Source organism: Oncorhynchus tshawytscha, linkage group LG15 (assembly GCF_018296145.1).
Source record: "Oncorhynchus tshawytscha isolate Ot180627B linkage group LG15, Otsh_v2.0, whole genome shotgun sequence".
In the NCBI taxonomy this organism is placed as follows: domain Eukaryota; kingdom Metazoa; phylum Chordata; class Actinopteri; order Salmoniformes; family Salmonidae; genus Oncorhynchus; species Oncorhynchus tshawytscha.
In genome coordinates this window covers 9,437,348-9,465,113 of record NC_056443.1, presented here as the reverse complement: position 1 = coordinate 9,465,113, position 27,766 = coordinate 9,437,348, and the positions used below count along the sequence as shown (strand labels likewise).

At 44.9% G+C, this 27,766-nt stretch overlaps 1 protein-coding gene across 1 annotated transcript; it reads right to left on the bottom strand.

The window, feature by feature from the left end:
• Positions 1-517: 517 nt before the first annotated feature.
• LOC112214347 (cyclic AMP-responsive element-binding protein 3-like protein 2) lies at positions 518-27,376 on the bottom strand. Its single transcript, XM_024372998.2, has 12 exons — positions 27,144-27,376; positions 8,029-8,260; positions 7,607-7,791; positions 7,445-7,520; positions 5,633-5,841; positions 5,174-5,320; positions 3,931-3,989; positions 3,599-3,667; positions 3,098-3,197; positions 2,754-2,877; positions 1,787-2,018; positions 518-1,633 (listed from the first exon to the last, which is right to left on the bottom strand). Exons 1-12 carry the CDS (start codon positions 27,240-27,242, stop codon positions 1,561-1,563), a joined length of 1,605 nt encoding a protein of 534 aa, XP_024228766.1. The 5' UTR covers positions 27,243-27,376; the 3' UTR covers positions 518-1,560.
• Positions 27,377-27,766: the final 390 nt, after the last annotated feature.

Sequence of the window (27,766 nt, the reverse complement as noted above, 5' to 3'; positions counted from 1 at the left end):
CGACTAAAACCAGGTAGAAAGTGTGTAGAAATCAGTAGAACTATTTGGTTGATTTTGCAGTCTGAAACCAGTGAACTTCACATTCCTCATCAAGAATATGGGCAAAATGAAAAATGAGGTACTGTTGTTCCCTTGTCATATAATTTGTACATTTACTTTCAAATAGTACTGCAAAAATAAAATAAAAAAATCCAGGTTGCATTTTGGCAACAAACCAAAAATAATCGCCATGTGAATATTGGATCACGGCTGAGACAATCTGGTTCCATTTGGGTCCCAAGGCAAAACCAGTTGAGAACCACTGGGTTAAAACATTTGAATAAGTTGATTTGAATGGCTGGTGGTCAAACCTTTGAGAAGGGCTTACTACAACTTCTGATGCTTATGTCATTATTGACTGACACATGCTCACAGTGAGGGTATGCGTGCTCACAGTGAGGGTATGCGTGCTCGCAGTCTCAAACACACAGCACATGACTTCAATCACACTTCAAAGCAGGACAATCTTACACGGCAATTGATGCTTTTACTACGGAAAATATTTATTTGTTTTAATCAAAAACCAAAAAGGACAGAACCCATAAAAGACAAATATAGGTCCTGTGGAGGCAAAAATGTGACTCAACAGTTTATATACAATAAATAAGAATGACAATGGACTCTTTGGGGACACAGTACGAGTGGATTGACGGCAGGGTGCAGGCCAATGGGGAAGGCGCGTATGGCTCTATTCATCTGTGTGAGACAGCGCAGGTGGTACGGAGACTATGAGACTAGCAGAAACCTCATAGTGGTTCATTACATTTCACAAGGCCATCCTTGTGTTTTCTCCAGCAAGAACGTATGTTCGTTTAGGAAACAACACATTCCCTACACACATTATCTGGTATAAAAAGTACTGTGTCATAACGCTGTATTATAAAGCTTGATTGTCTCAACATCCAACCATCGATCAACGTCCGTCAACATTGTTTTTACTGACCGAACACATGTAGGCTGACTATTACTATTGTTATTATTTACATTTACAAAAATAGGGTTCGCTACAAAGACCTTTGGCTTTTGACAGATACTCATATTTATGGACACAGTGTGCTATTCTGAATCCATTCCTGACAAAAATAGACAGGAAACCAATACGGAAAGGAAATAGCATTTGAGATAGAAAGCCCCACTCCTGTGAAGAAGACAGTCGAGTATTCACAGAGCTCCGCGGCCCCATCCTCATAACACCACCATCACATGAAGGGGAATATCGCCATAGAGATACAGAACGGAATACCACTCACTCAAATGTAACAGAGCATAATGGCCAGAGCAAAGGATGTCATCAAATATATAAAGAAGTAAAGCAAATAAAAAGGCCAAATAAAAACAAAGCATGAACACAAAAATATATCAGATGGCGGTGGTACTATTGGAATGGAATAAAAACACAATATAAAAAGAACAACTACATACGATAAAATAATAAAGATATCAAAAAAAGGATTCTATAAATACAGAGAGCCTCCGTCTCCTGCACCTGCAGGTCAGGGGTGAGGGGTCAGAGGTAGAGCCCTATGACGTCTCGTTGACCGTCCTCTCCAGCTCTATGATTTTAGTGCTGTCGTTCACCCTCTGCTCCAGAGACCTGAAGCAGAAGAAGAGAGACGAACCAATAAGAAACTACAGTACTAGTCTTTTACTGACATCAATACCCCAAAATCGTGTCAAAAACAGTTTTTCTGTCCCATACAGTCTCTGATATCATCGCCTACCATAAGTGTGTGTGTGTGTCTGTTACCTGTGCAGGTCTAATAGCAGGGGTTTCTGTGGATTCGCATCACTGTTGTTGAAAGGTGAGCGTGTCTCAGCACGGTGTGACTCCTCCCCTTTCTGCTGCTTTTTCTCAGAGCGCCACGCTGCCATGACGACCGTGGGCCTCTCCAACTGGTCAGGATAGTCCCCGCCCAGACCCAGAAGGTGTGGCTCGTCCAGCCCTCTCTCCTCATAGGACAGCAGGCTCCTGGACTTCACTGTGAAGGATCATGGGTAAAAAATATATATATATTTTAAAAAAAAAACACCTATCTGATCACATCATGTCCAAAAAAGGAGAAAGTACTCAATGACATGCCTACCTTAATCTTTTACATATTTCCTTGTTGAAATGTCTTTTGGTTTTTAGGGCCGGTATAATCCTTTGATATGATCAAGTCTACTACTAATGCAATCCTACATCCCTGCAACCCTCTTAACAAGATTTACAAATGAAGTCTTATGAAAAGGATTACACACAAAAAAAACAACCCAACCCTACCAACAGTAAACCTTGCTCTGTACATAGCCTACATCCAGATTGTTCTACTGTAGGGCGGACTGCCAGCAACACTGATACTGGGCTCTGTGGCAAACAGGCTGTGTGTGGGAGGGAGAAGAGCGGTAGGGGGAGCAAAGATCAGTCGTCATTAAAATGGCTGCATTGCAGCTTAATCATGCTAATGATAGTCCCGCTGAATGGGAAACGACGACATTCAAGTGTACACTCTTCCAGGAGGCCATGCCAAAACACTCAAAAAAGGTGTGTGTGTGGTGCGTGTGTGTGTGCGACTGGTAGGATTACAGAACACTGCTAGTCCCTCAGCACTCAGAGATTCAGAGCTAATGCCTCGCTCGCACAGACACTATAAAAAGATCAGCATTAATTCATGAAACATGAATGTGCAACGTATGACTGACTGACAGTGTGTGTGTGTGTGTGTGTACAGTACCTGTAGCTGTGTAAGACTCCTGCATGGCCATGTCTCTGGAGAGGCCAGTCTCTGTGATGGAGGAGCAGGGACCCAGGCTGGGGTAGAAACTCCCTAGGAACACAGCGAAGCACAGCACCACTACCTAGACACACACTCCCGATATGTCAGTAGGCTCCACAGTCAAGCTTTTACATGAAAAGGACAAGATAGTCTGCCCACAACAGCTGACACACAGAGCATGCAGGAGTTATATAAAATGAAAAGCAAAAGGTTATCCAATCAATATGAAAACACAAATGCGCGCTCGCGCACGCACACACACACACACACACAGGGCTGAGCGTTGTGTTGGGGAGTCTCACCATGAGGCAGGAGGAGGTCTGGGTGCCAGTGACTTTGCAGGAGCGGGGAACCTTCCCTGCCACCACCGCCTGCAGAGAGTGCAGCTGTTGTATTAGAGTCCTAGGGAGAGGTGACGAGGGGAGAGAGGGGGGAAAGGGAGAGGGCATGAGGGTAGAGGGGATGGGAAGGGGAGAGCTTAGTCATAGACACACTCACACACCCCGCCGAAGACAATACACATGCGCGCACTCACACGCGCGCATTCTCACACGCGCGCATTCTCACACACACACAGCTGAAAAGAACAGCAGAGAATTACACATGTCACTGGACTAACATGTGACTTCACAGACAATGTTACACGGTGTGTATTCGTGCACAAACACATGAAAACATAACTAAACATCACGCTCCGTTCGACTCAGTGAACTGTGTGATACATTTTACAAGGTTGGATTAATAATGTAGGAGGATGAAGCACGAAACAAACCCTGCAGCACTATATAATGTACGTCTCTTACTTGTTGGTACACTCCAGATTCTCCAGTTTCCTGCGCAGCTCGCTGTTCTCATTGGAGCAGTTCTCCACCCTGTGGACAAAAGGGGGAACTACAAGATCAGTGACAGGTAGAAGGAATAACCAGGGGACACAATGCCTTGACAGAAGTTACTGCTGTACGTGTTTAAAGCACTGAGTTTTATGACTTGTCTTAATAAAGTATGTATCTATAGAATTTGATCATGATGCAAATTAATTACCAAAGAAATAGAAGGACAAATAAAAATAAAAAAACGCATTCCCAAAGCAACACATATAATTTCACGCTGAATGAGAACCTCACGAAAGACTCACTTCTTCTCCAGGGCGTCCATGTACTCCTTCTTCTTTCTGCGGCTCTCTTGAGCAGAGATCTGAAAGAAAGGATGTCGAAATTACGCCAAGTCATGGCTCACGGAAGTGTCACTTTAATGTATCACTCTTGAGGTGTGTTATTGCATGTCGGGCACAGGCAGAAATAGAAAGCATTAAAGATACATATATACACAGTGGGGTCGGAAATGATTGTCACCCTGGATAAAGACCAATAATGACTGTATAAAATAATTATATTTATAATCCTGAATGAGAATACAATGTCGTAGTTTTAAAAACAACATATACAGTCATTATTGCTGATCGCTATCAAGGGCGTCAATCATTTTAGACCCCACTGTGTACAGAATATAGTCAACAAAAATATAAACGCAACATGTAAAGTGTTGGTACCATGCTTCATGATAAAAGATACAAGAAATGTTCCATACGCATTAAAAAGATGATTTCTCTCAAATGTTGTGCACAAATTTGTTTACGTCCCGTTTAGCGAGCATTTCTCCTTTGCCGAGATAATCCATCCACCTGACAGTTGTGGCATATCAAGAAGCTGATTAAACAGCATTATCATTACACAGGTGCACATTGTGCTGGGGACAATAAAAGGCCACTCTAAAATGTGCAGTTTTGTCACAAAACACAATGCCACAGATGTCTCAAGTTTTGAGAGAGTGTGCATTTGGCATGCCGACTGCAGGAATGTCCACCAGCGCTCTTTCAAGAAAACGGAATGTTAATGTCTCTACCATAAGCCGCCTCCAACATCATTTTATAGAATTTGGCAGTATGTCCAACCAGCCTCAAAACTGCAGACCACTTGTAACCGTGCCAGCCCAGGACCTCCACATACTGCTTCTTAACCTGCGGGATCATCTGAGACCAGCCACCCAGAGAGCTAATGAAACTGAGGACAACTTCTGTCTGTTTTAAAGCCCTTTGTGGGGAAGAACTCAGTCTGATTGGCTGGGCCTGGCTCCACAGTGGGTAGGTCAGGCTCCCAAGTGGGTGGGTCTACGCCCTTCCCAGGCCCATCCATGGCTGCGGCCCTGCCCAGTAATGTGAAATTAAAAATAGGGCCTAATTTATTTATTTCAATTGACTGATTTTCATAAATTAACTCTAACTGAGTAAAATCATTGAAATTGATGCATGTTGCGTTTATATTTATGTTCCTAACTATTGTTTGACATTTCAAACCAGAAATCGTAATCCCAAGTCCCACCTTGTTCTTGATCTTCCTGCGTATCTTCTTCAGGGCTTTCTCCTCCGCCTTGGACAGGGGCAGCTTGGTGGGAACAGGGTAACCCTCGGCAACCAGGGTTCTCCTCTCTTCCTCTGTCAGCAGGAGAGGGCCAGAGCCCTGCAACTTCTACGGGGGGGGGAGAGGAAATGTAATCAGAGCCCATCAGATAAACTGACATACAGGGAAGTCACTGAAATAAGATACAGTATCTGTTCTCTGAATAGTTCCATCGCTCATTCCTTAAGTTTCATGGAGGTTGTCACTGATCTGACCAGGTTGGATTGGTGAACGCAATACGGTGATAACCTCGCATTAACTTATCCAATCTCTCTCAGATCAGTGATCACATGAAGGAAGGCTGGAAGGATTCATATTCTGCCAACAGGGTCCCTGTATCTTTTCAGTGAATCCCTGGTCCCCAGTCTGTGTTGTACTTACGTGTGGGGCGGTGAGAAGAGGGGAGTTGGAGAGGGAGGAGGGTGTGCGCTGAGACACCTTGAGGCCGGCCTGGGAGGGCGCAGGGCTGAGGGGAGAGGAGGGGGTGGAGGGGCTCTGGGGGTTGCTGGCATGTACCGGGCTCTGACTGCCCTCGGAGTCACTGCCGTGGGAGGAGGGAGGGGTGGGTGGCATCTGCAGAGACTCCAGACCTTGTGAGGGGAAACACACACAAACAGGTTACACACTTGCAAACGTTCTCTGGAGATTATCAACACTAACATTTACAGACTTTACACATTGGATTGTACTTAATGTCAACATTATCCATCAGTGGCTAGAAGGGGTCCTCAGAGCAGCACAACACTGATCCGCCTGCATAATAACTATACTGAACAAAAATATAAAACGCAACAACTTAAGATTTTACTGAGTTACAGTTCATATAAGGGAATCAGTCAACACAAAATAAATTTCTTAGGTCCTAATCTATGGATTTCACATGACTGGGAATATAGATATCCATCTGTTGGTCACAGATACCTTAAAAAAAAGGTAGGGGCATGGATCAGAAAACCAGTCATTATCTGATGTGACCATCTCCTTCGCATAGAGTTGATCAGGCTGTTGACTGTGGCCTGTGAAATGTTCTCCCAGTCCTCTTCAATGGCTGGGCGAAGTTGCTGGATATTGGCAGGAAACGGAACACGCTGTCGTACACGTCGATCCAGAGCATCCCAAACATGCTCAATGGGTGACATGTCTGGTGAGTATGCAGGCCATGGAAGAACTGGGACATTTTCAACTTCCAGGAATTGTGTACAGATCTTTGCAATATGGGCCGTGTATTATGCTCAAACATGAGGTGATGGCGGTGGATGAATGGCACAACAATGGGCCTCAGGATCACATCACGGTATCTCTGTGCATTGAAACTGCCATCGATAAAATGCAATTGTGTTTGTTGTCCGTAGCTTACGCCTGCACATACCATAACCCCACCACAACCATGGGGCACTCTGTTCACAACGTTGACATCAGCAAACATACTGCCAAATTCTCTAAAACAACGTTGGAGGCTGCATATGGTAGAGAAATTAACATTCCGTTCTCTAGCAACAGCTCTGGTGGAAATTCCTTCAGTCAGCATGCCAATTGCAAAACTTGAGACATCTGTGGCATTGTGTTATGTGACAAAACTGCACATTGTAGAGTGGCTTTTCATTGTCCCCAGCACAAGGTGCACCTGTGTAATGATCACGCAGTTTAACCAGCTTCTTGATTATGCCATACCTGTCAGGTGGATGGATTATCTTGGTAACGGTAAATGCTCACTAACAGGGATGTAAACACATTTGTGCACAAAATTAGAGAAATAAGGTTTTTGTGCGTATGGAATTTTCTGGGATCTTTTATTTTAGCTCATGAAACCAACACTTCACATGTTTCGTTTGTATTTTTTTTTTAAGAAGAAACCCACACACTGCTCTGGATAGTATCACTGCTCTTTAATAGGCTTACGTATCGGCCTCCCGACCTTCGTCATAGCGTTTGTATTTAAAAAAATATATTTTGTACATACCATATACATTGTCAAATACTTAAAATGTGCTTGATTTACCTTCAAAATGTATGCACACATGACTAAGTCGCTTTGGATAAAAGCGTCTGCTAAATGGCATATGTTATGTTATTTAATGAGGTGGAAAGAGTTAGCACAGTATTTGACATGTATATTTGACCCAGGTCTGGGGACTAAATACAGAGAGGTAATGAGTAGTGTGGCAGTACGATATGGTGTGCGTCAGATCTCACCTTTAGGAGACAAGTTGAGGAACTGGTCCACTTCATGAGGTTCCAGTTTGATCTGGATCTCACCAATCTCCTTCGCCTAGACAATCAGACAGCAGAGAGGGACGTTACACGCGTGCATTGTGGGCCTGTCTGCATGTGCTGCGACTCTAGACGTCCTATTACCTTGCTGGCCTTGCCCTGTGTGGCGGTCTGTGGGTTGGGCTTGGGGGCTGGTAGGGCCGGGGCCTCAGTGATGTGGCCCTCAGGGGCCAGGGAGAGGGTTAGGGTGGGCAGCAGGGCTGGAGGGTCACACAGCAACACCTCCATCTGTTCCTCCTGCTCCAGGGACCAATCCTCACCATCTGATTCTAATAGAAAGAGACACGTCGGCATCAACACTGTCACTTACATTAGATACTGTACGTATTGTTCGTTGTCTTGTGCGGTACTGAATGTACACATCTCCACATATGTCCGTATTGTCACCCTCTTCTTTTTATAGATGCCGTAGATAGTCCACACATTACAATGCGGCATGCAATCTACAACTGTCACTGAGGCCCAAAACCCTCCGCTCTTTCCTCACTCTGTCATCCCCTTCTCACCTGCATCGCTCCCCTGCTCCCCAGGCAGATGTGAGACGGGCGACTGGGGCCGGGAGTCCCCACACAGGGAGTAGGAGTGCTCCGCCTGGATGTGGGGCGGCAGCGGGGAGGACGGGGTAAAATCCTCCCCCTCGTCCATGGCCTCTCCTTCCCGGCCGGAGAGGAAGGGGTCGCTCAGCAGCTGGCCCAGCAAAGCATCCTGGGAAAAGTCATCCAGGAGGTCTGTGAAGTGCTGTTAAGGGGGAGGGGGGGGGATTGTAATGATAGACTGATGTTAATGAGACTGACAAAAGACATGCGAAACACAGACTTAAGGCTAAGAGCACAGACGGACACAGACATGATACCATCTAGTCATCACACTGTCTAGTTATTACAACATATACCATGTCATTATTATAGCATATACCTGTACCTGTAGCTAGTCTGAAATTACTGCCTATAAAAGCTCTTTAATGGCTATCAGCACTTTCCTTTGAGGAAAAGCCCCCCCCCCAGGCCAGCAACAAACAGCCAATCACAGAGCTGTAAAATCCCCTCTCCTCCAGTGACAACAGAGGCTGATATGGCTCCAACCAATCAGAGCGGCCATATCTCATCCTCCCATCTCTCAATGCGGTGAGACGTTTTGAGTAAAGGCCAAGCCCGGCAGCCATCTTCTCCACTTCTCCTCCATTCTTTCTTCCTTCCATCCCCCACGATCCTACCCTCAGCATTCCTCCATGCACATTCCTTCCACTCTTCCTTTCTTGATGTGACCTGAAAACTCATCTCTCGTCACTGCTTGGGACAGGTTAGGACAGGCCTCTCAACCTCAGCTGTCCAATGTTTCTTCCTCTCTCCGCCCTCCGCTTTTTAGACTCCCTACCTCTGTGTCGTCATGAAGACCTTCGGGTCAAAGAAATGCACTCAATAAACTGAGGGAGCATTCGATGTGTGTGATGGTACTGTACCCTGCACTTGAAAGTCTTATCAGATGGGTGTATACTAATTTAACTATCTTACCTCTATACCACTTTCTGCTTTTCAGGTTATGTACTTCTTTAACTCTATTTAACAGGACCTACCTAATAATGCCTATCAGCCAGCTGGAACAGTAATAATGGTCTGACTATGCAATATTTTTTTTGTAGCTAATAACTACATTAAAACAGCTTGTCAGTTAGCATCAACAGCAGTTCATCATGTCTTCCAGTTGAGGACAGGGAATATAAAGTACATAGCCTAACAAGAAAACCGTTGAATAGCATGTGTTTTGTCGCCCGTTCGCGAACACAAAAAAAAAAACGTGCTTTTGGTTGGTTTCACGCAATGATGTAGAGCGCCTTCAGAAAGTATTCCGACCCCTTGACTTTTTCCACTTTTTGTTACATTACTGCTTTATTCTATTCTAAATGGATTCAATCACATTTTAAAAAACACTCAGCAATCTACACACAGTACCCTATAATGACCAAGTGAAAACAGGTTTTTACAAATGTATAAAACGAAACCGAAATACCTTATTTACATAAGTATTCAGAACCTTTGCTATGAGACTCGAAATTGAAATTGAAATTGAGCTCAGGTGCATCCTGTTTCCAGTGATCATCCTTGAGATGTTTCTACAACTTGGTTGGAGTCCACGTGTGGTAAATACAATTGATTGGATATGATTTGGAAAGGCACACACCTGTCTATATAAAGGTCGCACAGTTGACAGTGCATGTCAGAGCAAAAAACCAAACCATGAGGTCGAAGGCATTGTTCATAGAGCTCCGAGACAGGATTGTGTCAAGGTACAGATCTGGGGAAGGCTACCAAAATGCATTGAAGGTTCTCAAGAACACAGTGGCCTCCATCGTTCTTAAATGGACTAAGCTTGGAACCACCAAGAGTCTTCCTAGAGCACTCCACCAATCAGGCCTTTATGGTAGAGTGGACAGACGGAAGCCACTCCTCAGTAAAAAAAAGGCACATGACAGCCAGCTTGGAGTTTGCCAAAAAGCACCTAAAGACTCTCAGACCATGAGAAACAAGATTCTCTGGTCTGATGAAACCAAGATTGAACTCTTTGGCCTGAATGCCAAGCATAACATCTGAAGGAAGCCTGGTACCATCCCTACGGTGAAGCATGGTGGTGGCAGCATTATGCTGTGGGGATGTTTTTCAGCGGCAGGGACTGGGAGTCTAGTGTGGATCGAGGAAAAGATGATTGGAGCAAAGTACAGAGAGAGATCCTTGATGAAAACCTGCTCCACAGTGCTCAGGACCTCAGACTGGGGTGAAGGTTAATTATCCAACAGGACAATGACCCTAAGCACACAGCCAAGACAATGCAGGAGTGGCTTGGGGACAAGTCTCTGAATGTCCTTGAGTAGCCCATCCAGAGCCCGGACTTGAACCCGATCTAACATCTCTGGAGAGACCAGAAAATACCTGTGCAGCAACTCTACCCATCTAAACAGACAGAGCTTAAAAGGATCTGCTGAGAAGAATGGGAGAAACTCCCTAAATACAGGTGTCCCTAGCTTGTAGCGTCATACCCATTTTCCCCTGAATTTAACCAGTGGTGGGATGACTAGGATCATTTCTGGTGTACAGAAATGCTCTTTCTGGTCTGGTGTACAATCTCTGTCACTGAGAAGGTCACCCATTTTTGACTCAGACTGCTGGATGGATTACATGTAACAGAGTTCTGTGTTCTGGACTTGTAATGAACTGCATTACAGATGTGGGGTCTTAATTCGAGCCAGTTTGCTATAGCAGGAAAAGAATCCTTCAGAAACAGGAAATGTGAATTATGTGGATTATAATTCATGGACATTATGGGTTGATACATTTTTAGTAAGGGAAGATTAAGTCTTTAATTTTAAAGTGGAAATTACAAACTTCAGAAGACTTTTTAAACCCAAGATACACTACACGTTTTGAATTTCTTGCACTCCTGCAAAGTTCTCCTGCAACAGGATGATCAAATTAAGACCCTACATCTGTAAAAGTGTCAGGGGACCTTAGTTTAGCCTATATCTCCATATACTCCCATCCTATACCCCCACTGCTATATATCTCCAGAGACATATAATGTGTGCGCGTGTCTGTATGTTTGCCTGCGCGTATGTGTGTGTGTGTGAGAGTGGGGATGATGTTGTACAGTAGGGAACAGTGTTACTGTAGAGCTGAGGAAAGGGTAGGAGGGAGGGAGGGAGTGATGTTTCAATGTGTTGCTCATTAACAAAAGACCCACAGAGACAACAACCTTGTGAAACAAAGGCCTTTTCACTCACAACAACTTCCACAGCTGTTCAGAAGGTAAAACAAGCAGTCTTTAACTTCATGTTTAAAACTAATAAGAAAAACACCAGAGACATTTAAAGTACGCACGTTACTAAAAAACGAATAGGCCTACAGATTTCACAGTAATGCTAAGAAGCATTACTCCATAGGATTTGGAGACAACCGTTCAGGTTGTACTGCAGTGTGCTGGAAACCACTGAGTCAGCTAAACAGTTACGTTATTGTCCTGATTCCACCCCAAGTTCAGTTCCTTGGAAGTACATGCATAACTAATAACCTTCACCTGCTCTGTCTCCGGGCAGAACTCACAGACCTGAGCCAATAGGAATATTAGTCAGAGAGGGCCGGTCTCTAAAATGCTACAGCGGGGGATAGGAAGCTTCTAGAAAATGTGTCTTGGTAGCATCTCAGAGAGTGGGCAGAGAAAACACTTCATGGATATCATCTAGTTGGAAAACAGAGAGCAACATTCAGGGGAAAAGGGTGGAATGACAAATAGGAAAAGAGAAGACAGCAGGCGGAAAAAGTGATGAACTCTCCCTGGAGAATGTGAAAGGAGTAAGAAGGAGAGGGGGGCAGAGCGAGAAAGAAAGAGAGAGGGAGGACAAGGAGAGAGGGAGCGCAAGGAGAGAAGGGTAGAGATGGCAGGAGGCCTGGCATGTGGGTTCAAGTTACAGTCTGATTCAGGCCAAGACAGAGAAAGACAGAAAGACAGAGAGAGGGAGAGACAAAACTGACCACTCGCCATTGGAATGTTCTTTCCTCTCTTTTTCCACTTATACCATTTTCTACATGTACAGCTGGAAGGGAACTCCATACAAATGCAAGTCTGTCCAGTGGGCCGACTACAGTAGAGAGTCAGAGTGACCTCTTTAACCCGACTCTACACGCTAAACATCCCGTTACACACCCAGTTATACCCTAGTAGTTTCCCTATATGGCTCTATATACTCTAAACCACCATAGGAAACACTCAGTCCTGTACACATGACTTAAATAGTACCCAAACAACTCATATACACACACATACTACTGTATGACTCCCAACTCTCCATAAAGAGTCATGTGGGCATATATAAGGGGTAGGACTTCAGATAATTTCAGGCATGTCTCTCTGTAATCCTCTAACAGGCCTGGTGTGTGTGTGTTTAGTTAGTATGTTTATATTAAACACACACACACTAGAGGTCGACCGATTATGATTTTTCAATGCCGATACCGATTATTGGAGGACTACAAGTATATATATATATACACTGCTCAAAAAAATAAAGGGAAATGTAACTCCAAGTCAATCACACTTCTGTGAAATCAAACTGTCCACTTAGGAAGCAACACTGATTGACAATAAATTTCACATGCTGTTGTGCAAATGGAATAGACAACAGGTGGAAATTATAGGCAATTAGCAAGACACCCCCAATAAAGGAGTGGTTCTGCAGGTGGTGACCACAGACCACTTCTCAGTTCCTATGCTTCCTGGCTGATGTTTTGGTCACTTTTGAATGCTGGCGGTGCTTTCACTCTAGTGGTAGCATGAGACGGAGTCTACAACCCACACAAGTGGCTCAGGTAGTGCAGCTCATCCAGGATGGCACATCAATGCGAGCTGTGGCAAGAAGGTTTGCTGTGTCTGTCAACGTAGTTTCCAGAGCATGGAGGTGCTACCAGGAGACAGGCCAGTACATCAGGAGACGTGGAGGAGGCTGTAGGAGGGCAACAACAAGGAGGAGCAGGCGGAACACTGCCATAGCCCTGCAAAATGACCTCCAGCAGGCCACAAATGTGCATGTGTCTGCTCAAACGGTCAGAAATAGACTCCATGAGGGTGGTATTCGGGCCCGACGTCCACAGGTGGGGGTTGTGCTTACAGCCCAACACAGTGCAGGACGTTTGGCAGTTGCCAGAGAACACCAAGACTGGCAAATTCGCCACTGGCGCCCTGTGCTCTTCACAGATGAAAGCAGGTTCACACTGAGCACATGTGACAGACGTGACAGAGTCTGGAGACGCCGTGGAGAACGTTCTACTGCCTGCAACATCCTCCAGCATGACCGGTCTGGCGATGGGTCAGTCATGGTGTGGGGTGGCATTTCTTTGGGGGGCCGCACAGCCCTCCATGTGCTCGCCAGAGGTAGCCTGACTGCCATTAGGTACCGAGATGAGATCCTCAGACATCTTGTGAGACCATATGCTGGTGCGGTTGGCCCTGGGTTCCTCCTAATGCAAGACAATGCTAGACCTCATGTGGCTGGAGTGTGTCAGCAGTTCCTGCAAGAGGAAGGCATTGATGCTATGGACTGGCCCGCCCATTCCCCAGACCTGAATCCAATTTAGCACATCTGGGACATCATGTCTCGCTCCATCCATCCATCCATACATATATATATATATATATATATATATATATATATATATTTGTAATAATGACAATTACAACAATACTGAATTAACACTTATTTTAACTTAATATAATACATCAATAAAATCAATTAAGTCTCAAATAAATAATGAAACATGTTCAATTTGGTTTAAATAATGAAAAAACTAAGTGTTGGAGAGTGCAATATGTGCCATGTAAAAAAGCTCAGAACATATGAAAGCTGGTGGTTCCTTTTCCTTTAAAGTCTTCAACATTCCCAGGAAAGAAGTTTTAGATTGTAGTTATTATAGGACTATTTCTCTCTATACCATTTGTATTTCATATACCTTTGACTATTGGATGTTCTAATAGGTACTTTAGTATTGCCAGCCTAATCTCGGGAGTTGATTGGCTTGAAGTCATAAACAGCGCAATGCTTGAAGCACAGCGAACAGCTGCTGGCAAATGCAGGAAAGTGCTGTTTGAATGAATGCTTACAAGCCTGCTGCTGCCTACCACCGCTCAGTCAGACTGCTCTATTAAATATAAAATCATAGACTTAATTATAATATAGTAGCACACAGAAATACGAGCTTTGGTCATTAATATGGTCAAATCCGGAAACTATCATTTCGAAAACAAAACGTTTATTCTTTCAGTGAAATACGGAACCGTTCTGTATTTTATCTAACGGGTGGCATCCCCAAGTCTAAATATTGCTGTTACATTGTACAACCTTCAATGTTATGTCATAATTATGTACAATTCTGGCAAATTAATTACGGTCTTTGTTAGTAAGAAATGGTCTTCACACAGTTCACAACGAGCCAGGCGGCCCAAACTGCTGCATGTACCCTGACTCTGCTTGCACAGAACGCAAGAGACGTGACACAATTTCCCTGGTTAAAAGAAATCCATTCGAGCAGGCAATATTAACTAAATATGCAGGTTTAAAAATATATACTTGTGTATTGATTTTAACAAAGGCATTGATGTTTATGGTTAGGTACACATTGGTGCAACGACAATGTTTTTTTGGCAAATGCGCTTGTTAAATCACCCATTTGGCAAAGTAGGCTGTGATTCAATGATAAATTTACAAGCACTGCATCGATTATATGCAACGCAGGACAAGCTAGATAAACTAGCGATATCATCAACCATGTGTAGTTAACTAGTGATTATGGTAAGATTGATTGTTTTATATAAGATACGTTTAATGATAGCTAGCACCTTACCTTGGCTCCTTGATGCACTCGCATAACAGGTAGTCAGTCTGCCACGCAGTCTCCTCGTGGAGTGCAATGTAATCGGCCATGATCGGTGTCCAAAAATGCAGATTACCGATTGTTATGAAAACTTGAAATCAGCCCTAATTAAAATCGTCCATTCCGATTAATCGGTCAACCTCTAACACACACACACACACACACACACACAAAATGGGCCTCGTGTTAACTGTCTAAAGAGTGTCTCACCCTGCATCTGGCCTGTGTTTGGGTAGGGGAGAAGAGAGAGAGGTAGGCAGGAGTAGAGAGGGGGAAGGGGAGAGGGGAAAAGAGAGGAGGGGAGAGGGGGAGACAAGTTGGAAGAGAGGTGAGGTGAGGGGAGAGAAGGTTATAGAAGAGGAAGTAAGAGGGTAAAGGAGAAAGGACTGCTGGCTACGTCACATCGAATCCATAACCAACAGAAAATGTACAACCCCATCACTGGCGCTCACGTCTCCTAGCAACAGAACAGCCGACCCCAGTGATTGTCACACAGAAATCACAGAAAATCTGGACCCTTACAAGGACAACCACCGACAGACACACCCCTATCCATCATGTTTGTCCCTTGTCATCATGTGTTGTGTGACAGTTATGGTTTGGTGAGATGATGATGGTGATGGTGAACAAACTGTTGGGTGTTGACTAGCTTCACAAGAGGAAGAAGAAGAGGAGGAGAAGGGAAGAGAGGAATGAAGCTCTGGCAGTCTTCTAGGGAGAGGTTAGATTGTCGAGGCCTACTGAACCACAGCCCTCTCCCTCTCTCAGTCATTGCCTTGACTATTCAGGGACATAAAATGGAGGAGGGGGCTGGGGTGGTGGGGTTGTGGTGGTGTGTGAGGCCTAGTCGTGCAGGGGGATGTGGGTCGTTGGGCTAGGCTCCCTCTGCTCCAGAGGTGCTCCTGATGGCAGGGAAGGCCTCTTCTTGGTCTTAGGCCTGGCACAGAGGCAGCTGGGGTGGGCGTGAGGGAAGGGTGAGGTAATGGGGGGAGAGGTGTTGTTAGGGGTGTTTGGGTGAGGGGCTGTAAGCTGACTCTCTTGACTCCTTCTCCAGCTGGTAGACGGATGGTTTCTGCAGACACACACACACACACACACACACGGGGCTAATGTTGAAGTCGAGGGTGATGAGAAGGTGGTCTGTCATTTCTGACCCCCCAGGGCATAGATGTGTGTGTGTTTGTGTGTGTTTAGTGTGTTTAGGCAAAGGGAGGAAGTCGGTCAAGCACGGGGGAAGGGAAGAGGCGGAATTGATGACGCAATACCTTCCCTTGAAAAACATAAACCAGATGTGCACCAATAGAGGGAAGAAATTACTCACACACACACAGCCCACATGGGCACAAGGGTCATCTTCCTTGTGTGTGTGCGCATGAAGCTGTACCTTGCCCTGGACCCTTCCTTGTGTACTGACTCACTGATAAATGACACACACAAACACTCACACACACACATTTGCTTTGGATGCCTGCAACCTAGTCATGTAGCATTACTCATTGAATCATAGTCAGCACGTCCCTGTTCTAACACTCTAAAAACCCTAAGATTGATGGCTCAGATAAGCAGGAAGGACAGGGTGTCTTCAACAGATCACCAACTCAAAACAACAACGATAAAGACTGAGGCCCTGTTCTGACTGTTGTGGTTGGCTGATATTGGTGTTATTCCCAGCAGGGATGAACACACTCCAGGCCTGGAGCTCCAGCTGTATCTGGGGGTTATCAAGGCTGACGGCACGGCAGAGGCCAGGAAACAGGGCTCAGACTGGGGGTTTGGTGGGGTTCCAGACTGGCAGGCTGGTGGGGGGGCTGAAGGGACCAACTGAAGCCAGGGTTGTGTTCCTATCCTTTGGACCAACGCAATGCTACAATCCAATCCCATGGTCAGCCTCCAAAGAAACAGGATCGGGATAGAAAATGTTATTTTTTGTTTTCATTAACAGAACACTGAAGCTCATGCAGCATTCTTCACATTTTAAACGTTTGTGACGATTCATTTCAACCAAAAAAAAACGCCCGCTACGTGACCCAGTTATCCCCCTTTGAGCAGGGTGAAGGGCGAAGAGTCCGAATGACCGATGAGACCATGCTGATCGGATAGGATTTAGGTGGAGGAGAGGGGGAAGGGTTTGTCTGTAACTCCAGGATACTAATACCAGTGGGAGTGATGGTTAACCAGTGTGATATGTAGACTGTCCACAACACTGTGTGTTTCAGGAAGATAATCACTAGAAGTAGTGTGAATTGAGACGGGGGGGAACTACTGCATGATAATAGGACATGGCTAAATTACATTACAGTGTAGTAAAGGGTACATTGACACCACAGGCGGCTGGTGGCACCTTAACTGAAATGCTGGAACGGAACATATGGAACGATAGCAAACCCATCAAACACGTCTCTTCCGTGTGCTCGATTCCGTTCCATTCGCTTCATTCCATAATTGATTATGAGCCGTCGTCCTCTCACCGCCCCCCGGTGATTTGCACCCTCTTGCCCATACGGTGCACTGCTTTCGAAAAGCAGTTCACTTTAATGGGAAAGTGTGTATCCTGCGTGGCTTTAGGGAGGGCAGTTGGGTTTTGAAAAAGACGACTTAAAAAGTAGCAAAAAATAAATAAAAGTAGGTGAAAGTGGTGCAAATAGAATTTGCTGTTGGTGGAATCTCAGATCGTCTTCAATGACTGACCATTGAGCTCATGAGTTGAACATCCTCGGGGTCAAAGTTCAGACAGTGACTCACAGTGTTATCAGTCACACGCACCACTGACAGTCCGACTACAGCAGCAGGATCCGAGATGGAAATAGGGACGGAAGGAAGAAGGGAACACGAGAGAGATAGAGAGAGAGAGACACACGAGGCTGGAAGATGACTAGTGTCTGGAAAACTCTATCTCCCTCTCTCTTCCTGTCTCCCATGGTTTCCTACCAAGGCAGCTTAATTGAGTCCAAAACTCACACACCCCGCTTCAGTGACATTGAACTTTACCCCGAACCTGCTCTGACACAGTGACCGGCCATGCAGTCACTCTGCCCCACTGACGTCCTTCAACTGTTGACCAAGCGTTCGCTCTGTATAAGTGTAGTGGGTGTTGTTAAATGGAGTCACAGTCCCCTTCAGCATAAGTGCTTCCAGCGAACAGCTTATACATGCCTGCTGAGAGAAACAACTTGTTCAATCATGCATGTATTAAGTTGTTTGGAAAGCACTCAATACGTGTCTCTCTGGTTGACATCGTCTAATAGGGAAAATGGTGTCAATGTCAAAATGCAGGGAGACAGAGGGATCAGAGAGGTGAAGGTGCTTTGTGTTTAGACTATGGGGCAGGAGCAGGCATGTTCCCCTTGGCTGTCCCTTCCCCCACCCGGCCTCGAGGGAAGAGAAGAGCAAAAGCAGGGATAGAGGAAGGAGTAGGTTATAGGGTTAAATAGGGAGCGGGTGAGAGAGATGGAAGGGATGGAGGATATGGAGTGAACACGTGTGAACAGCCCAGGAAATGGGTGCTAGGCGATAAAAAAAGAAGAAGATTAAAACACAAACTACTGTGCCCTGATTCAATCCTAAACGGCTCGTTCTAAATTCAAATCAAATAAAATGTTATTGGTCACATACACATGGTTTGTAGATGCTACTGTGAGTGTAGTGAAATGCTTATGCTTCAAGGTCTGACAGTGCAGCAGTATCTAACAGATAATATCTAACAAGTACACAACAAAACCTAATATCTAAAAAAAATCCACAACAAAACCTAATACACACAATCTAGCAAAGGAATGGGATGAGAATATATAACTATAAAATATATGAATGAGCAGTGACAGAGCGGCTAAGATGCAATAGATAGTAAAGAATAGATAGTGAAGGATACAGTATACAGTATATACATATGAGATGACTAATGCAAGATATGTAAACATTCTTAAAGTGGCATTAAAGTGACTAGTGTTCCATTTATTAAAGTGGCCAATGATATCAAGTCTGTAGTTGGGCAGCCACCTCTCTGTGCAGGTGGTGGCTGTTTAACAATGTGATGACCTTGCGATAGAAGCTGTTTTTCATTCTCTCTGTCCCAGCTTTGATGCACCTGTACTGACCTCGCCTTTTAGATGGAAGCGGGGTGAACAGGCAGTGGCTCGGGTGGTTATTGTCCTTTTTGCCTTCCTGTGACATCGGGTGTTGTAGGTGTCCTGCAGGGCAGGTAGTTTGACCCCGGGGATGCGCTGTGCAGACCACACCACCCTTTGGAGAGCCTTGCGGTTGTGGGCGGTGCAGCTGCCCTCTCCTCCCCCCTGTAGGCCGTCTCGCCGTTGTTGGTAATCAAGCCTACTACTGTTGTGTAGTCTGCAAACTTGATGATTGAGTTGGAGGCGTGCATGGCCACGCAGTCATGGGTGAACAGGGAATACAGTATGGGGCTGAGAACGCACCCTTGTGGGACACCAGTGTTGAGGATCAGTGGAGTGGAGATGTTGTTTCCTACCTTCACCACCTGGGGGGCGGCCCGTCAGGAAGTCCAGGACCCAGTTGCATAGGGCAGGTTCGAGACCCAGGGTCTCAAGCTTAATGATGAGTTTTGGAGGGTACTGGGGTTTTGAATGCTTAACTGTAGTCAATGAACAGCATTTTTACATAGGTATTCCTCTTGTCCAGATGGGATAGGGCAGTGTGATGGCGATTGCATCGTCTGAAAAGAAAATTGTGTGGGTCTAGGGTGGAGGTGATAATATCAATGACTAGTCTCTCAAAGCACTTCATGAAGACAGAAGTGAGTGCTAAGTGGCGATAGTCATTTAGTTCAGTTACCTTTGCTTTCTTGGGAACAGGAACAATGGTAGCCATCTTGAAGCATGTGGGGACAGCAGACTGGGACAGGGAATAATTGAACATGCCGCGGCTAGAGATGCCATCTGGGCCGGCTGCCTTGAGAGGGTTAACACGTTTCAATGTTTTACTCACATCGGCCATGGAGAAGGAGAGCCCGCAGTCTTTGGTAGCTGGCCGCGTCGGTGGCACTGAAGTTCTTCAGTGAATGTAGGGCTACGCAGAAGTCAGTGGTAAGACGACACAGAGAGCAGGGAAATACGAGTACAATCACTGGATCGTGTTACAGAACTCTGATTACTAGGCCAAACGATATCCTTTCTAGGCTCCTCTCCCTTTTTAGGGCTGGGACACCATGCCCTACTCTAAAGAGAAACATAGACACCACACACACACAGAGAGAGACACACACAGGGAGACACACAGAGAGAGCGAGAGAGAGACAGAGAGAGACACACACAGTACCAGTTAACAGCTAACCAGGGCCTCAAGTGAGAGAAAGAAAGAAAGGGTGAGTGTAAATGTAGCTGTGCTGTAGAGTGTGGAAGCTAAGCTAGCTGCTGTGGGTTAGGAGTAACCCCTGACCCTCACACACACACACACACACACACACACACACACACACACACACACACACACACACACTAATTACAACCTTACAGTAACTATGAATGTCTGGCTTCAGAGCAGAAGAAAAGCTACATGGAGTGTGGAGGAAGACTTCACAGTGGAGGGGTTGGAGAAACTCTGGTCGAAAGTAGTGCAGCAGACATGGTTAAAGAGCAGCTGTTGCCATGGTTACACGACAGGAAGTGGAGCATGGTACAGGTACCTTCCAGTATCACGGATGGTTTCTCTTCAATAAGGATTTATGACGTTTGAGGAAGAGGCACCCAACACAACACCATAGCGAGGAAGGAGAAAACCCGCCTGAAAAAACGAGGGGTCATCTTTCTAATGGGATTGTTATTGTTTTGACTATTGCCTGAAGAACCAGAATATCCAGTACAGCACCTCACCCTGGAGCTTATTTAAGTGATAATGCTGAGGAAGCCGGTGTTTGGAAGATATATCCGCACGTCTCGGGCCAGCAAACCGTGCCAATGTGTCCTCCAAACACTGGCAGAGGGCATTATCACAACGGGTTACAAACATATTCAAATAATGATTGACATATTTTCACTATAAACATTATTTGGATTCATTTATTTCATCCTTCCACAAGATATAGGCCTGACACAAAACTAAAAGGTTGCTACCCAAGCCATCTGGTTGTACGTTCCATCGGTTCGGTTGCCAGAGACGCGACCCAGTCGTTCAGTCTTTTTGTTCTGTATCTATGGACACGACCGAGCCGTTCGTTCTAAATGTTCCATTGCCATACAGGCTGGCGACGTTTTTATCCCTTGCTTGCAAGCTAGCCAACTACGGCTAACTTAAAGACACATCAAACAGTGCAGCCAGAATAACAGAAAAGTAGCTGCATTTGCATTTGTTTAAGCTGTTTTCTAGTGAGATTTATTTGGATACATCCATAACAATGAGCTAATGGCTGGCATAGAAAAAGAGCTCTCTCGTCAGGACACTTGTTGAGAGGAGCTAACCAACAACACAGCTAACACAATCACTTAAAACTGAAAGTGTAAAGACCGCAAACTAAACTAGCAGGTTTACCTGTTTTCTATTGATAGTTCTTTCTATATAAATTATGCTGATTCGTGATTTCGACTGGCTGAGTTAAACTGGGACATTACTATGGGATATCTGGAGATCGAATATGCAGGTTTATACAAATCTCCACTGTTTAAAGCTAAATGTTAGTCTAAAAGAAATGTGAGAATGTCTAAATGTTTTTTATAGTAGAGAGCAAGTTTATAAATTGCCTGGCTGGGCTGATGAGACAATGAATTGCACAGTCAGATGAAACAGAGTAAATAGGCATTTTAACGCCACAGATTTAGCTGGCGGTAACTTGTGGAATAGACACTGGCTGGAATGCGGTTTTAACCAAATCAGAATTCAGGCTTAGAACCACCTGTTGCATAAAACAGAATAGCAACATGACATACAGTTGAAGTCGGAAGTTTACATACACTTAGGTTGGAGTCATTCAAACTTGTTTAACCACTACACATTTCTTGTTATTAACAAACTATAGTTTTGGCAAGTCGGTTAGGACATCTACTTTGTGCATGACAAGTCATTTTTCCAACAATTGTTTACAGACAGATTATTTCACTTTTAATTCACTGTATCACAATTCCAGTGGGTCAGAAGTTTACATACACTAAGTTGACTTTAAACAGCTTGGAGAATTCCAGAAAATGTCATGGCTTTAGAAGCTTCTGATAGGCTAATTGAAATCATTTGAGTCAATTGGAGGTGTACCTGTGGATACATTTCAAGGCATACCTTCAAACTCAGTGCCTCTTTGCCTTACATCATGGGAAAATCAAAAGAAATGGTAGACCTCCACAAGTCTGTTTTATCCTTGGGAGCCATTTCCAAATGCCTGAAGGTACCACGTTCATCTGCACAAACAATAGTACGCAAGTATAAACACCATGGGATCATGCAGCCGTCATCCCGCTCAGGAAGGAGACACGTTCTGTCTCCTAGAGATGAACGTACTTTGGTGCGAAAAGTGCAAATCAATCCCAGAACAACAGCAAAGGACCTTGTAGAGATGCTGGAGGAAGCAGGAACAAAAGTATCTATATCCACAGTAAAACGAGTCCTAGATCGACATAACCTGAAAGGCCGCTCAGCAAGGAAGAAGCAACTGCTCCAAAACCGCCATAAAAAGCCAGACTACGGTTTGCAGCTGCACATGGGGACAAAGATAGTACTTTTTTGGAGAAATGTCCTCTGGTCTGATGAAACAAAAATATAACTATTTGGACATAATAACCATCGTTATGTTTGGAAGAAAAATGGAGATGCTTGCAAGCCGAAGATCCCAACCGTGAAGCACGGAGGTGGCAGCATCATGTTGTGGGGGTGCTTTGCTGCAGGAGGGACTGGTGCACTTCACAAAATAGATGGTATATTGAAGCAACATCTCAAGACATCAGTCAGGAAGTTAAAGCTTGGTCGCAAATGGGTCTTCCAAATAGACAATGACCCCAAGCATACTTACAAAGTTGTGGTAAAATGGCTTAAGGACAACAAAGTCAAGGTATTGGAGTAGCCATCACAAAGCACTGACCTCAATCCTATAGAAAATGTGTGGGCTGAACTGAAAAAGCGTGTGCGAGCAAGGAAGCCTACAAACCTGACTCAGTTACAACAGCTCTGTCAAGAGGAATGGGCCAAAATTCACCCAACTTATTGTGGGAATCTTGTGATGGGTCAAACGTTTCGGGTATCCTAAGGCAAACTATTTAAAGGCATTGCTACCAAATACAAATTGAGTGCATGTAAACTTCTGACCCACTGGGAATGTGATGAAAGAAATAAAAGCTGAAATAAATCATCCTCTCTACTATTATTCTGACATGTCACATTCTTAAAATAAAGTGGTGATCCTAACTGACCTAAGACAGGGAATGTTTACTAGAATTAAATGTCAGGAATTGTGAAAAACGGAGTTTAAATGTATTTGGCTAAGGTGTATGTAAACTTCCGACTTCAACTGTAAATGATACTACATGTAAATATCTGCTGTAGAGAAATATGATTTGTTCCTGATCACAAAGCGCCTCACATGCCTGGGAGGACTAACTGACAGTGACATGCAGAGGGAGGGAAGAAAGAGGTGTGGCATGACAGAAACACAGCTATATATAAACACGAGCCCATGGGTAGGGCTGGAACAGGGACAAACATACAAAAACCACACACGTCAAAGCACATCACCATCATCACAGAAAAAGCTGATTGACAGGCTGTCTAATATATGCAAAGTACACGGTGCTTAACACACTCCGTTCATATGAATGTTTGACACACACACACACACACACAGAAAAACAGCACCAAATCTGTGCATGTCCTTTCCCACGGAAATGATCCTCTCCTGAAATGAAGGTGCTGATATTGAACTGGGTTAGGGCAGTGAGTGAATGTGGCGTTGTGAGTGTGAATGTGTGCTCGTGCGTTCACACACGTGTGCCATGTGTGTGTGTCCCAGACTGTGACCCTCTCTCCCAGCAGACATCACACAGACGGCCCTTTCAGCCTGGCGGGGAGAGAGAGGAGGTGGGGGTGTCGGCCTGTTATGAGGGGCCACACAGGATAAGGCTGCCCTGCACCAGTGGAGAACAGGCATCACTCTGTCCACACACACAGCATGAGAGCGCCCACTCTCTGTTTGACTAGCAGAGCGTGTGTGTGTGTGTGCCCTGTCCTTCATCGGCATGTCCAACCGGCACATACTATACTGAGAGAGAGAAAGAGGGCTCTATTAAAATAAGACTGCCAACCGCACCCACCATCTACCCCCCCTCTTAATACATCTCTGAGCTGATTGATGTATTGCACTTTATGTCCTCTGGCGATCAACTTTCTCAGAGAGAATATTCGCATGACACCACAGGGGAGGTTTCAGTAACCTGCATAACCAAACCTGCATGTCAGGGTGATCCTGCTGCCTTTGGCGTCACTACACTCAACTCAGATCAGTTTAAACCAGTCATAGTGTTTCCACTGAACACTCCTAGATATAATGGGTTATGAATATGTCCACATGTTAATAGACTACACAAAACATATCTATAAAGTAATTTTAGTATTCCGACCCAGAGAAATACAATCTGCCCATTCAGGCCTAACTCTACTCCCTGACCCCTCCTGTAGCTCTTACTCTTTCTAAATATGGACAGAACAAACACAGAGGCATGCCTGGCGGGTGGCAGACATGTTGGTTTTGGGCATACAGACGTTCTCTTGTGGGCGGCCGGTGGCTTCAGATGTAGGAATCTTAGACCAGGGACTTCCTGTCACCCGAGTGCCTAGGCAGGGTGAGCTGAAGTAGCAGAGCTGTTAATGGGCTTTCCCTAACTAATCACTGCTATGACCTCACTGACTCAGTAGTGACATGGCTCATTCCCAAAAGACGCCTTCTCTGTTCTCTTCAGTAGCTCTAACAGTACGGCCTGCGTCTCCAATCTCCAAGGTGTAAGCGCCGCAGAAGGGCTGTGAGAGAACGGTCAGGACGTCCATCGGACCTTCCCTTCAACTTTTATAATACCACGATGTACGCAGGAAAAATATACACAGAGATGATAATGACCGAGTATTATAAACGCATAGATTTATGACTAGATCCTAGACAGCTCCTCCTTTGATCGTCACACAAGGCTGCTACTCGATTAGTTTATGTAGGCTGTACGCAAAATGTCTGTACCTAGACAGGAGAAGATGAATCATGTCTGTAAAATGTATTATAGAAACAAAGCAATATTGCAGCTGTCTGATATTAGACAGGCTAAACCACGGGATTTGCCGAATAAGACCAAAAACAGGCCACGGGTGCATGACAACGAACAACGACGTATTCCAGATGTTTGGGGAAAAAAATGGACTGTAGCGCTTCGTAAATATATAGGGCAGAGATACATTCTCTCTGAGAACTCCTCTGTAAGCAAAAAGCACATCGGTGTCTGCCATCAAGTCTATATGAGCTTTTCTGCCTAAGTCAGCCAACTGTCTGTCCTATAAGTTGCCTTTGCTACTGTAAGTGTTAGCATCACGCTGTCGTTTTTCTAAGGACTGATCAGCCCTGGGTATATGAAACATAAGACAAATAACATCTGACACTGTGTGACTGTCCTTCAGACTGACTATCTCCTAGCAGACATCTATGAAGAGCGGATGGGGTTTCTAGGTACGGAACGCAAGTGGTGGGGATATGTTGTTGTGGAGCGGAGAGGTTATGACTCCCACCTCAAAAAGACTAGTTGCGTTATCGTGTTAAGAAACAAGAGTAATAGTAGACATGCATGAGTAGCGAAGAGAGCATTGTACAAATAGAATTAGTCCGGGATTGAGCTGACATATGCAGCCTGCTCGAATGCGGAGTGTTGCCTTTAAAGGGTGCATTGCAGACGAGGCGTGATTAGATTGAATTCCGGCCTTAATAAATCAATAGAAACAGAATGGCATAAAATGATTGTATTTCAATGTAAAGCACCGATGTATGCTCAACGTCCAGTCTTCCTACGTGATGATTCAACGTTGGTCTGTGCCCAGTGGGAGGGACACGCAGAGAGATGTGCCCTCCTTACTGACGGGAGATCCAGACGGGGGTCTCAAGAGTACACACACATACCAATCAGTAACAGGGGAGGTGAGAGCTCTGCTCTGCAGCTGAGAACAGTTGGCATTGTTGTGAGATATGCCATGTCAACAAACCCCAGGGAGAGAAAGTGAGAGTGTGTGTGTAGGCTTCAAACCCAAGGAATGGAGATGGGGGGGGCATGAGAGTCTTGAACAAAGACCCTGCTCTGTTCTCTTGCCATCTGAGATGATCAACCTTTTCTCCGCACACACACACCAACCGACAAACATTAAGATCAAACTTACGTGGTTAGTTGATGCCTATTCGGCAGCTAGTTAGCTAGGTGATTGACCGTGCTACTTTGTATGCGTTGTTTGTTGGCAACCTTGTACTTTACGAAGTTTTTGGAACAGATTCCTGTTGGAACGTTTCACAAATTATACCCACCCCCCACACACAGCCTGCTACTCCCTCACAAACACACACTGCTACTCCCTCACACAGAAGCTGTACAGTTTCTTCTCACAAAGCCTGGGATTTACTACTCACACAGGCTGTAAGGTTCTGCAGGTCTGTGTACACAGTTCCCTGTTGTGGGTTAAGAACAATGGCTTTGCTGGGGGCCACAACACTGGGGCACGTTATAGCACATTGGAACTAGGAAGGTGTAGATGGCAGAAGGGTGGACTTGGTCCAATACACAGATAAAAGATCAGCATGGTGTGGATTTGCTGATGTTTTAAGATTCCAGCTAGTACACTAATCTAGAGCACTGGAAGAAGTAACGGAAATGTAGTCAGTCACACCAAATATAGACAGCAGAGAAAGTCTCAGCCTAGTGTGAGGTAAGTGTCTGGTTCCCATCCATCATTAACTCTGTCACCACAAACCGAATAACTTATCAATTAGCCCGGCGACCTACCCCACTCATGGTGGGTCGATGTAGGGCAATGAAGAGGGGAATCATAGTTTGCATTGAAAATAGCAGAATCAATTGAAATTCCTAACAAAAGAAAATAAACTGGATGGCATATTTTCACTAACGTCAACACCCCAGTGAAACCTTGAGAACCTTGGTATGGCAATCAATAATAAGAAAGGTGCTATTGACAAGTGTGGCAGTGGAATAATGGTTCGTATTGTTTATATTTGCCTATATATAACTTACTGTGCTGTATAAGACATGTTCGTTTTCTCCAGGCTCCGAGAGCTCACTGAGATTCCTATCCCAGTGTAAAAAGGACTCAGTACTGTCCAATATTTCCATCCTTGGCGATGCGACCGCTCTGATTCCTAATGTGTCGTTAGATGACAGTTCCCTTGATGATGATACTTTGCAGCGCAGATAGCAAATACACTCCTTCACACACTTTACAGCGATATCAACCGAAGAATGTTAGGTTTTTACTCTGTCCACGCAGTTAATTCAACTTCAGTGAAGAAACGTAGTTATGCAGTTGATGTAACTACAACGCCGTAATATACGCAGCAGTGCTGCCAACAAAGCAGTTATCTCCGAATTACAATATTAAAGGTGAAAAATAGCGTTAGAAGAAGACTGCCCCGTGTTGGCTCTTGTTTATTTTCTTTGCACAGAGTTCCATGGACTTTTTCCTTGATGCAGTTTGCTGCCCACCAACAGAACAGACCAGACAGGCAGGAATGTGGGTGGGGGCGGGGACAAGAGTAGCGACATCTAATTAGACTAAAACACTACAGGGTTTGCATTCCATTTGCGTAGGTTGTATCAAGATAATGGGCAACATACAATGCAATGGATACACATTTTGC